The following is a 13342-nucleotide window of genomic DNA, read 5'->3' as shown; positions in this document are numbered from 1 at the left end:
TGTAATTAATCGTTTCTCTATTTGATCGAACTGTTATGCAATGAATTTCGTAACGGTTCGTTCGAAAATTATACATAATTGTCGACAATCGTAAAATCGACCAATCCAATCGATTAATATTATAGCAACATTTGCGATTTGAATTTTCAAGAGGCCATGAATTTTCGTAAACCCGATAATTGCTATGGAAATTAGTCGATAGCCATTAAACCCGACGTGATAAACTTTTTAAAACTTTTTTTTACCGGACTCTTTAGAATGAGCTTCATTCGTTGACTCTTAAAGGTTATTTACGAGCTCTAGAAAGTGCGAAATTAACCAATCGTTAAAAGACGCGAGGGCGTGAATCGCTCAACTTTATTGTTTTAACGATTTAAATACGGTTTTGTGGTTGCTTAATAGGAAGAAGTGGTACGGAACGGTTAACAGTGTTCGCCGTTTTCATTAAATACCAAACCGATATTTACTGTTAGTAATTGTACCTTGGGTGCAAATAAGCTTGATTTGGTTTTGTTGAAAACGTTTGATATAATAGATATAATTTACAACATACTTGATTCATTACTTTGTTGTTCAAAATTTTTATTTTTGTGGTATTTATAAGGACGAATCATAAAATAAGGAATGAATAATAAGCAAATAAAATTTATCAAGTTTATATATCATGGTAGACATTTTAATGATAGCTCCATTATTGAGCTTTTGAGAGTCGTTCATCTTTAATGAGATTTAATTAAGATTTGTGTTGATTGGAAATTTTCTCAATACCTTTTAAAGTTCTTGGATGATTTTTTAGAGTCGATTAAAAATTGATCTTATAACTTTAAAAAAAGACGTTATGAATTCTAATAATTTAACAGTTATTCAAAGAATTGTTGACTAGCTTCAATTCATTGTTAGAGGTAGATTATGTAATGATCTAGATCAGTCACGTAGAATGTGGTGATAATATCCAAAATCTTTGTGGTCTACTGATAATATCCAGGACCTTGAAGCATTTTTGTTTCATTACTTATTATAATGTCTGAAATAGACATAGTACGTAAAATTGCTGCATGAAGCTAGTAGATAAAAGCGATGTTTTCTGATCGGTGATATACTCAGTCAATAAAAACGCCAGATGGAATTTTTTTTGTTGCCCATCAAATCCTACAATCTATTGGCATTGCTGTACCGTCTGCATATATGAGTATCTGCCATTCAAACAATAAAATCTATATTGCAATAAAATGTATTGCTACATAATTGATAATTACATAGCCATGAAAAAGCCATCATGGAATCATTCTAAACCTAGTCAAAGAAATTCTGCAAGTATGAAGTATGTTCATTTACTTGCTCAGTTCTCCCAAATCATCGAGAACCAATAGAGTGCATCAGGATAATCAATAGTTCTCGTTTTGCGTTTTTAAGTCCATTTGATTTTGAATCCCATTCAAACCTGAACTGTTCGCTTTGCCCAAATTTAATTCTGCACATTTAAATCTGTGCAAAGCCACGAAATTTCTATGTTTCAATACAACTTCTTTATTTTCTTATTACCTATACTCCAGTCAACTATCTTTGTAATTACAAATTTACAACATCAACAAAGTTGCTGTGAATTTATTTTGTTGCGTATTGGGAATACTTCACAAAAATTTATTACATAATTATTTAGTTAAAATTGTGTTTTGATAACATTTTTGACTGCTTAATTCTTCTTTTATTGGTTTTGGCAGCCAAAACGATATCTAAAATGATTTATCTTTCTTCTTCTAGCTCTTGAAAATAGTCGATTTGAAAAAATTGTGAAAGACCCAAATTGAAAAATCCGTGGTTGAGGTGCTCCATCTGGAAGGATTCGAATTGAGCATGAATCAGTTCAACAATAAAAATTACCTCGTGGTTTTTGTCTCTTCTAGTTCATAATCATGAACACTTGCGCAAATTTTTATGTATTCATTTTTCATTCCTACTTTCAATTTTTCAATTGTGACTTCTGCACAAATCGTGGTCTACCACAAGTATTGTATCCACAGATATTATTATTAAAAGTTATATATATAATTTTTCTTTGTTCTACATTATTACACATGCTAAACATTACACTGTTTGAAATTACACATCAGCATGTTGAACAAATTGGTTTTCATTTCTAATAAACTCTCCAAAATACAAAATGACGAAGTGTCGATATGCTTAGCAACTTAAAAGCGTGGTGAAAATATTCGCTATAGTGAATATGTGGTTGCTGATACCAACCTAAATGATGCGAATGAGGTCAAAATATGAAGTTTTGGTAACTTCGGCAGACACAAAGTCAACAAGTCTACAAGGTATAATTCTTGGATTTCAATTGGGAAGGGTCAATCCTTCAATCTAGCTTTTTGCTAGAGTGCAACTCAACCATACTCAACCCAACCCAAGAAACACGTTAATATTATAACTCCCCATAATCCCTATCAGTAAAACCATGACATAATCCTCTAAGGAATCATGGAAAGTGAGAGTGATTTAACCAAATCAGGTCTACACTGCCAAAACTGAAGCAATTACCTGTGAGAAGTTTCGCCATAAAATCCCTTATTTCGTAAATATATCAAGAGCAACTTTGTCAAGGGTTCACAAATTTAGCGCTACCCTTGACTTTAATATCTGTAAAATCGTTCCAACCTCAGTTTCTGACGTTGGGTGTTTATTGCTAGGGTAGATTATTGTGGGTGAGAGACCGAAAGAGTCTTTACCCACAGTTTGTCTTTACAGAAATTTCTATATGGAGATCTATAAGTACTTTCAGTAATTACAGTAAAACTTTTATTAATTTATGGTAAACATCGGCATCCCGCTAACCCATTATTAAATATACAGATATATCTCGTAAAATATAAACACTTTCCTATCGACACACCAAGTTCAAACTCCATACTATAAACATTGTTCACTCATGTAAACAGTTGCAGGGTATTTATTGTTATTTTCAATCAAGTTATTAAAGTTAACATTTGACGTGGAATATTATAACGGCGATACTGTTTTAGTAATTTGACGGGTGTTTCTTACTGCGAAATAACGCATTTATGGATTTTCTTTTTCCACTCATTCTACGAGTGTCGTCGCCACAATTAACACACTTTGGTTTTAACGTTATAGTACTCCTTTGTGTTGCCATATCTTTGGTAGTGGTAATATCGGGAGATATGGAGCAGTACATATTGTCATGGACATTGCATTGACAATGAAGATTTCTTTTAAATTGTCAATGGCATTTTATTTCTATCACATATAAAGGCATTGTGATTATTTTTTTTCCTAAATCGAGTCGACATTTTATTCATATTAGCATTAGTAACAAAGGAAACATTTTTCCTATAATATATACTTCCAAACATTCCAAATATAGTCATCGACTTAGGACTATTTGGCAATAATTAATCGCTACAACTGCAATTTATGATTGATGTGATGTAGATACGTGAATAGTCTATTCATCAATTTTATGCACCCACTCAGATGCTTAATAATCTTTTTTCTAATCTTTTATCGTGTTAGGAAGTGTAAACATATTTTTCTTCTTGAAACTAGTAGTACACTAACCTCCTATTACGGACAGTGTACGAAAGATCGTCGTTGAGAAGACTCATAAATTCATAGTTAAACAGACAAAGTAAAACCCGAAACTGTTTACTTTATAACCCACAATAATATCATTTAGCGGTATAAACATGTATTTCTGCAAGTATGTTGATATAGGTCATGCTACGATTGTATACTAGCTTGTCGCATCCTTCTTTTCAGAATTAAATAATTTATTCGACCAACAATAGCAGTTATATTTTATCTCGCTTCAGTGTCTTAACTGCCACTATTCTCAACATTCATAAAAATAAAATGATTTATGTATATTCATATAATAATCTAACTATTTGGGCGATTGATAATTTTATCGGTATATGCCACCTCATCGTTCAATACTCTCCATTAATACTTTAAGAGAAATTTTGAAGTTACTTCAATACACCAGGATCGATATACCTGATCTCAAAATTCTTTTATTAGTTATACACTAGTGGTGAAACGGATATCCGGCAACTATCCGGTATCCGGCCTATCCGGCAATTTTCTAAAATCCGGCCGGATATTAAAAATCTATTTCTCAGAACTCCACCATTCACAGGAATTAGTATCTCTTTTAGGTGTTGGACACTGCAGATAATAATCAAGTTCAACCCCAATAGGACTTTTTTCATTAAATACAACTTTATTTATCATTAGCAACCTCATTGTAACAATCACAATACGATATATAAAATCTCTTGTTGCAGTTTCGTCTAGTTTTCTTCTCTTCGCTTGTACAATTACATTCATTACTAACAGAACTGTCGCTGTTATCACTTTCGATTATTAATTAAAGTATCCTCTTTTTAATGCAAAAAGCCGTTTTGAAAAATCACTTCCAGTTCTTGAGAAATAAATTTTTGAAATGATCGATAATTTTTCGAATTTTGCAATTTTCGCCGATTAAGTTTTAAAAATTCGTATAAAATCCAGTTCTTGGTATATGAGTATGAAAATTCTCCAAAGTGTTAATAAAAGTGCCCTCTTTCCAATGAACCAACCGGTTTTGAAAATTAACTTTTAGTTTTTGAGAAAACAATATTTGAAGTTTTGATAAAATTTTCGATGTTGCAATTTTCATCGATAACTTTCAAAATTCTCTATAAAATTCATTTCTTGAAGGATCCTTGTGGAAATATCACCAATTATTAATTAAAGTATCCTCTTTTTAATGCAAACAGTCGTTTTAAAAAATCACTTTTAGTTCTTGAGAAATAAATTTTTGAAATAATCGACAATTTTTTCGAATTTTGCAATTTTCGCCGATTATGTTTTAAAATTTCGTATAAAATTCATTTCTTGGAATATGAGTTTGAAAATATCCCAAAGTGTTAAGAAAAGTGTCCTCCTTCCAATGAATCAACTCGTTTTGAAAAATAACTTTAGTTTTTGAGAAAACAATATTTGAAGTCTTGATAAAATTTTCGTTGTTGCAATTTTCATCGATAACTTTCAAAATTCGCTATAAAATTCATTTCTTGAAGGATCCTTGTGGAAATATCACCATTTATTAATTAAAGTAACCTCTTTTTAATGCAACAAGCCGTTTTAAAAAATCACTTTTAGTTCTTGAGAAATAAATTTTTGAAATAATCGACAATTTTTTCGATTTTTGCAATTTTCGCCGATTAAGTTTTAAAAATTCGTATAAAATCCAATTCTCGGAATATGAGTATGAAAATATCCCAAAGTATTAATAAAAGTGCCCTCTTTCCAATGAACCAACCCGTTTTGAAAAATAACTTTTAGTTTTTGAGAAAACAATATTTGAAGTTTTGTTAAAATTTTCGATGTTGCAATTTTCATCGATAATTTTCAAAATTCGCTATAATATTAATTTCTTGAAGGATCCTTGTGGAAACATCGCCAATTAATAATTAAAATATCCTCTTTTTAGAGTTGCTTCGTTAGTTAAATCAGCATCAAAAAAGTTCATTTTGTATCTTGGATGCAAATAAGTTGACATATCTTATCAGCTTTCTTATTAATTTCTTATTTATTCAAATATCGCAATAATGTGGAAATGTAGAGTATCACTTCCGAAATGCACCAGAAATTATAACCATAATTGCCGGATAGATATGCCGGTTCCATCACTACTATACACGTCATCAAAATGTTTTGGACGAAATCAATGGAACCATTTAAATCTTGCGCTGCAATTTTTATTTGCAGCTTTTAATGTCTCATCTAATTATATTCTCGATATTTTAAAATATGTATTGAGCTTTCCGAGTTAATAAATTCCGTTTCGATAGTAAGCCAAAATACCAAAATCTAAATAAAATCTTAGAGATAATGTTTAAATGAGTATTTGATGCATTGTAGTTCTCTATGTAACTCTCCTTGTTGGTGTTTGAAATTGATTCAGTTGAAAATCACGATAACATACACGAAATCCTGTCCGATATTTGGGAATGGATCAATTCTGATGCCTGGTGCTAAACTATTGCCCCCGCAGGCTAACTGTTCTCGGATAACAAAACATAATTTCACATTGTTCAACCTCCAATGCATTAGATGAACAATATTTGTCTAAACACTTCAGGGAATTAGGATTCATTGAAAACTTATCATTAAATACTATTATAGATAAATACTCTATATAGAAAGCTGAATCATATCCGATATTTTATTTATACATAAAAGTATATGATTTAAAACCAAAACATTTCTTACAAGAACTTGTTAAAGAGAACTGGTTTGCTACATACAACCATTGGAAGCACCCTACAAACATAAATACCAATTACCAGTAAACGTTTCACAATCCTATTTTAAGACCGTAAATCATCTACGAGTATACACGCATGCTAATTGCTAATTGGCGATGTTTTATTGCTAGATTTCTCTCATTAGATACGAGAAACTGTCCTATTCATAAAGAAAAGAAAAGTTCGGTGACGAGATATTCTAAACTATAAAATATGTGCATGCTATATTAGAATAATAAATATTGTCAATATGGTGTGGGTAGTGAATTATTCATCACAAGATTTATACGGTATTTATAGTGAGTTAAGATATGTAATGTCTAACAATTTTTATTAAGCTTGAACTATACTTACGAACAATTTAACGTTGTGTAACATGTTTTTTGTATGTTTCTACGACATGTTCCGCTGATGATTAACAGTAATTATGGAAATGATGAACGAACCTTGTCACAATTTTTTTTTTAAATTACACCTCAAAAAGCCGCACTAATTATTTATTGATACTACTTTTCATTTGATCAATAATTATATAATCAGTTTCAAGTACGATTATAATTTAAAAAAATTATAAACACCATAAATAATTTGGAAGAATTTCACCTGTAATCGATTAGTTAGAAGAAAACAGAGAACTACAATTGGCTAAACAATACGACACCCTCAATCATTTCGCAATTTGGTACGCCCCGTGATTTAAGTGAGGCTCTCCACGGGAAAATAGCCCCGAAAATGACTGTTATTTGGGCAATTATCTCATAATCTCACCTGTAATATGTATCATTATCCCGAATCCATTGGATATGGTATTTATATTGCGCTATCCCGGTTTAATTAGGAATAATGATCATGCCCCCAACCGCAATCAGAACTATGTCATGGCTTCGGATGATTGACGGTGTGATATCGAGTAATGATACATAGTGATCGCGTGTACATAATTTGTTTTATAGTGTATTAGATCTGGTTAATAAACCAGAAGGAATTTTCAAAAATGATCTAGAAAATTGTGCAATATTATCTTCATTTGCATTTCAGTGAAAGTCATCATGAAGTTGTTAAATTCTCCTTATTATGTATTAAAAGATAATTATATTGTATGTAATGTCTTTCAATATCCAATCGTATTAAATTAACATTACATTAACATTAAAAGACTTAATTAAAATATTAACTTAAAAAATTAAATCTAAAAGAAATTAATTAATTGTTTTCTTTTATTTTTTTGTAGGTAAGTGAAGAAATTTAATTGTCTGAGGGAGAACGCGCACTCAAATTGACGCCTTCATGATACTAGACAAGATGTCATACCGAAGTGTCTCATCCCTTCCGTCTGGAGACTACAACGTATCATGGGTAAGAAAAAACAAACATTTAAAATGTTTTAAAATGTTAAAAAACTAAAAATTATAAAGGTACCGAGATTTCCGAGAAAAATCGATTTAATACCAGTAAAGTTCCTCTACCCACCGCATTCGCTGCTTAGCGCTAAACGGATGCTGAATGGACCACTTCAGTAGCTTTAAGCAGTTCGACTTTTGTCCGTTAGATGGCGGTACATATTCTATCTTATATTATAAGTACACATCTTTTTAAAACTCAAAATTTTATGTTGAGTTGGTTTTCATTATATTTTTTTTTACATTTTTGCTTTTCGTGGTTTAGAATTTCAGTAAAAAAACAGTTTATAGTTTTCTTTTATCTAATTCAGATTCACTGACGCTGTAATTATTACATTTGTGTTCATGATTTCTACATTCTCTTTAGTAGCCCAATCTGCTCATTTACATCGATAAAGTAATTAACTCGTAATATTAAAATAATTCCTATTGTGGCTTAAATGCTTTCAAATCCGCTTCAGTACTTAAATAAAGTAAACTATACATAATTAATGTTAAAGTTGGAAAGCCGCTTCAAAATAGATTACTTTCTATTACATTTTTTGTTACAAATCTATCTCTTTACAGAATAAAGCAAAAACTTTAAATCGGACCTCTTTGTTAATATGTTTTTGATTTTCTGTTTACATATTTAAATTTTAGTTTTGGACACCGATTTGTATTCGTAAATGATTCGCACAGCGTCTTATTATATACATATACTTATTATAGTACAGTAAAATCTCGATATAACGGATCTCGTTAGAACGTACTTCGGATGTGTATGTATTTTCACGTGGGTTACTCACAGCACTTAGGCCCCAGCGGACCCTTTGTACGTCCCCACAATTTACTGTTCATTCAAGGGTCAGAAAACCAGCCCAATCCTTTCATGAACGTTAATATAGAACAGAAAGGTATGTTCCTTATATCCGAAATTTGGAGCCATGGTACTCCGAAAATAGATTCCCTTAAGTACACGAGGTTTGGACAGTCACAAACAATATGACTTACCGTCTCGTCTTCCATTTCACACCCTCTACAGAGGGGTGTATTCGCCAGCTTCATGTAAAACATGTGCTTACGTAACCTGCAGTGTCCGATCAGGAAGTGGGTGAGAAGCCTCAAGTCACTTTTCGATTTTCCCAGAAACTGAGTAGATGTCTTCCGGTCAGGGTAGAGCAGAGTTTTCTTAGCAAAGGCACCTACTGCTGTCCCATCCCATCTATCGCAAAAAGCTCGGTGGGAGATATAGTTTATCAGTTTTGATGCTGTATTAACAGCTAGTGGTACAAACGGTTCAGGGGAGATCGGTGACTTGTTAGCCGCCCGTTTCGCTAACCTGTCCGCATGATCATGTCCTTTAATTCCGATGTGTCCTTTTCGCCATTTTATCTTGACGTTGTTGTATACGTTTGCCTCTTCGAGTGATTGCCGACAGGACTTCACCAACGATGATGCAGTATGATGCCTGCCAACCGCCAGCATAGCCTGTCTGCTATCAGTACAGATTACAACGTTTCTGCCGACTTTTTTGGAGTCGATAATCGCATCGGCTGCTATGTTTATAGCAATTAATTCGGCTTTAGCAGTCGTGCAATACGATCCTAACGAAGTGGAAAGGTGCAGCTGGAGATCGTGTGAGAAGATTCCCGCTCCGGAACCTCCAGCCTTCTTTGATCCATCAGTGTAGATGGTCAGCGTTTTGCCCGAGCTTGAGTTGCTCTGGGGTATCGTTTCAATGCCAAAGTGTGGCTTGCCTAAGAAAGTAGGTGTAATGTAGTCTGTGCGAGCTTTAAGGAGGGGTTGTTTACTAACAGCCTCACTCCAGAGCTTGCTCCGGACTATTCCCATTTTAACAACCTGCTTTTCATTTACTGATCGCAACCGAAGCAATGCCATCACGGCCACCTCCCTGATAAAAATATCTAGGGGCAGCACGTTTAACATAGTCTCCATTGCAATCGTAGGTGTAGATCTCATAGCGCCTGTGATTACCAGGCAGACCAGTCGTTGCAATTGATGCAGCAATGTAGCTTTATATGCATGTTTTAGTGCTGAGCACCAGACTATGGCTCCGTGAGCTACCATGGGTCTTATCACAGAAGTGTAGATCCACATTGTAACTTTCGGATTTAATCCCCAAGTATTCCCAATAGCCCTTCGGCACTGGGTCAGTACAATCGTTGCTTTTTTGGTTTTGCAACTAATGTGTGATGTCCAAGTTAGTCCTTTGTCCAAGATAACACCCAGATATTTCACCTCTGGAGCAAAGGTTAATGGATTATTGCAGAAATTGGGTGGCGTTAAGTGTCCCAGTTTCTTCTGTTTAGTGAAGAGAACAGTCTCTGTCTTTTTAGGATTGACAGAGAGGGTATGTTCTTCACACCATCGTTCAACGAGTTTAAGTGCCTGCTGCATTTTGTAACAGAGAAAATTGTCAGGTTTACCTCTTAACAAGATAGCCACGTCGTCTGCGTAACCAACTGTGAAGAAATATTTATTATTTAACTCACGAATGAGATCATCCTTGTGGGCAACCCTTAACCACAGCTCTCTGTACTGTGTGTCCTTTCGCCTTAGTCTGAACAACTCTGCTTGCTAGCATTGTTTTAATTCCAGTGCCAGGTTAATGCTACTAAAGGTGGTTTTGTCAAACGCTCCCTCTATGTAAAGGAAAGTTCCCAGAATGGACTCTTTCGAATCAAATGCTTGTTCGATGCGCCCCACTACCATGTGTAGGGCGCTATCCACAGATTTACCTTTGATATATGCATGTTGGTTGAAATGCAAAGGAAACGCTTTAAGTACATTCTCTCTAATGTAATGTTCACATAGTCTTTCAAGCGTCTTTAAAAGAAATGATGAGAGACTAATTGGTCGAAAGGCTTTAGGATCCGTTGGGTCCTTTTTTCCATTCTTTAGTATAAAGGTTACTGTAACCTTCCTCCAGCTGATGGGAACGTAGTTAAAGGCTAAGCAGGCCTTAAAAACTCTCATCAAGTGTATTTTCATATCCTCTAGACTCCATTGAAGAAGAGCAGGAAATATACCGTCGGGTCCGGGTGTTTTGAAGGGCTCAAAACTGCCGACGGCCCACTCTACCAACTCATTCCTTACAACCTGGTTAGCTATCTGCCAGTCCTGGCTGCTAGGAGAGTTGTTAAATTCCACTTGGTGTAGAAGCATTGAAAAATCTTGCAAAGAACCTGGAAAATGAACATCCATTAATAAATGCAACGATTCTTCTGGATCCTTGACAAAACTGCCATCAGACTTTTTTAGAATGTCATGACTGTGCTTTTGGCCGCGAGATAGTATTTTGTTTAGGCGTGAGGCCTCAGCAGCGCTCTCCACCTCTTCACAAAAACCTCTCCAGGCTTGTCGTTTCTTTTGTATTTCGGATATAACGGACAAAATAGTTTTAAATGATTTGATTAAACGCGATTGAAGAAATTTTAACTTGGAATAATTTCCATACTAAAATTTCTTTTACGTGCAAACAAGCGAAATCGCAGTCTGGGAATCCCCCAGATTCTCTGCGCGTGCATCAACATGGAGTTACAGAACTCCCATATTGAAACAAAAACGAGGACGCGGTTAGAAAATCTGTTATTACTGGAACAAAATTAAGTGTTCATACAGCATCATACAAGAGATATTATAAAGCTGAGAATGGATAAAACTCTGGTAGTATGGCTGCAGGATATGTCTCAAAAACTCAAAAAATACCAGTTGACGGAAATAGTATCAAGCAGATGGCATCAAGAATCTACAACCAGATTAAAGAAATGGAACCATAAACATCAACCCAGAAAAAACACAAATTTAAATTTTCTGCAAGTACGGGATGGATTTTTACAAAGAGTCGCGCTCCATTGTACAAAGATTAAGGGCGAAATTGGATCTGCAGATGATCTGGCAATTAAAGAATTTCCTGCAAAATTAGCTAAAATAATTAGAAATGTATGCAATGCGGATGCAACAGGTCTTTCCTGTAACATTATGCCAAGTAGAACATCCGTACCCAAATCCCATAAAACACCCAATTTGTTTAAAGCAGCTAAAGACCGCGTAATTTTTTTATTTTACTCTAATGGGTCAGGAGATCAGATGTTAATTGTAAATCGAGCTTCTAAAACCAGGGTCTGTAAAAGGTGTAAATATAGACACCTTACCTAACCAAACTAGACTAATAATAAGAAACCTTGGGTGACCTCTAAATCTTTTAATGAATCTCAAATATTTTGTTGCGTAAGTTCGGCGTTATATATATGAATGATAAAGGCCTTTATCCTTTACCTTAAATTTAAGGTTCTGTTGATTATAAACAACGTACCTGGTCATCCACTTATAGAGCACCCAAATGTTGAATTTTGTTTCCTTCCTCCAAATACCACTTCTTTGATACAATCATTGGACTAAGGAATTATTGCAACCTTTAAGACATATTATGTAAAGTAAACATTTCGGTACGTTTTAGATCAATGATAAAAATTTAACAGTTATAGATGCATAGAAGATATTTGTTATAAACTGCATCAAACATGCTGGATTAAAACCGTCAACTTTGATCACATGTTGGAGCCGTTTGGCCAGAATGTGTAAAAAGTAAAAATCATGTGCCTTCTAATACGGTTCAATATTCTAACATAATAGAGTTAAGTTATGAAATAGGCGCAAAAGGATTGAATGGTATAATGTCTGCAACTTTCGATAAATTACTATTAGTGAATAAAGCACTTTTCCGATGTCAAAAAATGCAGTGCATATTAAAAAAAGCAAATTAAGAAAGATGAATTTGCCTAGTTTAATCACATTTTTTAGCTGATTCTGACAGAACTCGGAATTTATCCTCTATTTTCATATAAATACCGTATCATTTTACGCGATTTTTTTTTACAGGACATTTTTGGGAACGTATCTGTCGCGTAAAAACAGAATTGAGTGTTTATTTAAACATAAATGTTAGCGCTCGTAAATAGATAGATAGATTAAATAGATCTCTTTATTATGTCATTAAGAAAGACTTCTCTAACACTAGCGATACACATAGATAGAGTGCAACTCGGGTTATTCCCCAATTTACTCTAAGTTTATCATTTTGGTGCCCATGGTAGTAAAAAAAAACAAGAAAAATGTGCAAGAAAATAACATTTTTATTGTTTACATAACAAAAGTAATTAAATGTTGGAATAAGAAAATAAAATGAACACTTTAAGTATATAAAATAAATAAATATTTTATTTAAACATTAAATAGGTAGGTAGAACCTAACCTATAACTAAAAAACAACTTAATTATATTTATTGCTCTCATTAATTGTAAAAAATCCTCTCTTGGAGGGCTGTGGTATATTAATGACCTCTAAAATGTATTCAGCTTCATACCAAAGGATATCTTCAGACGAATTTTAATTTTAAATAATTTCTAGTTATTTTTTAATTTAATTTGAACAACTTGTCCTGTTTAAACTTGCTTGTCATATAAAAATAAAACAAAGTTTTCGTTATTAATATGTTCAACTGTCTTGTTGTCATTGCTTGGTGTTGTCAGACCTTCCACGCCAACTTCCTCATCAAGGTCACAGTAATCCTCAGTCTCCGAAGAAATGGAAATATTACAGGAGAACTCAGAGTAATTGGAAATTCT

The 13342-nt window shown here is 33.6% G+C and overlaps 1 protein-coding gene across 2 annotated transcripts in view; it reads left to right on the top strand.

The window, feature by feature from the left end:
- The window catches only part of LOC111418974 (transcription factor AP-2), a 175223-nt gene that overhangs the window by 68833 nt on the left and 93048 nt on the right, over positions 1–13342 (top strand). Inside the window, exon 2 of one of the 2 annotated variants that reach the window (XM_023051710.2) lies at positions 7543–7667. The exons of the other annotated variant lie outside the window; for it this stretch is intronic. Within the exon in view, the coding sequence (XP_022907478.1) occupies positions 7599–7667 (69 nt within the window). The 5' untranslated portion in view covers positions 7543–7598. The remainder of the gene's footprint in view (positions 1–7542; positions 7668–13342) is intronic. 2 annotated transcript variants of the gene reach the window in all.

The sequence above is a fragment of the Onthophagus taurus genome, chromosome 7 (assembly GCF_036711975.1).
Source record: "Onthophagus taurus isolate NC chromosome 7, IU_Otau_3.0, whole genome shotgun sequence".
NCBI classification, from domain to species: Eukaryota; Metazoa; Arthropoda; class Insecta; order Coleoptera; family Scarabaeidae; genus Onthophagus; species Onthophagus taurus.
This window is presented reverse-complemented; position numbering and strand designations above follow the sequence as displayed.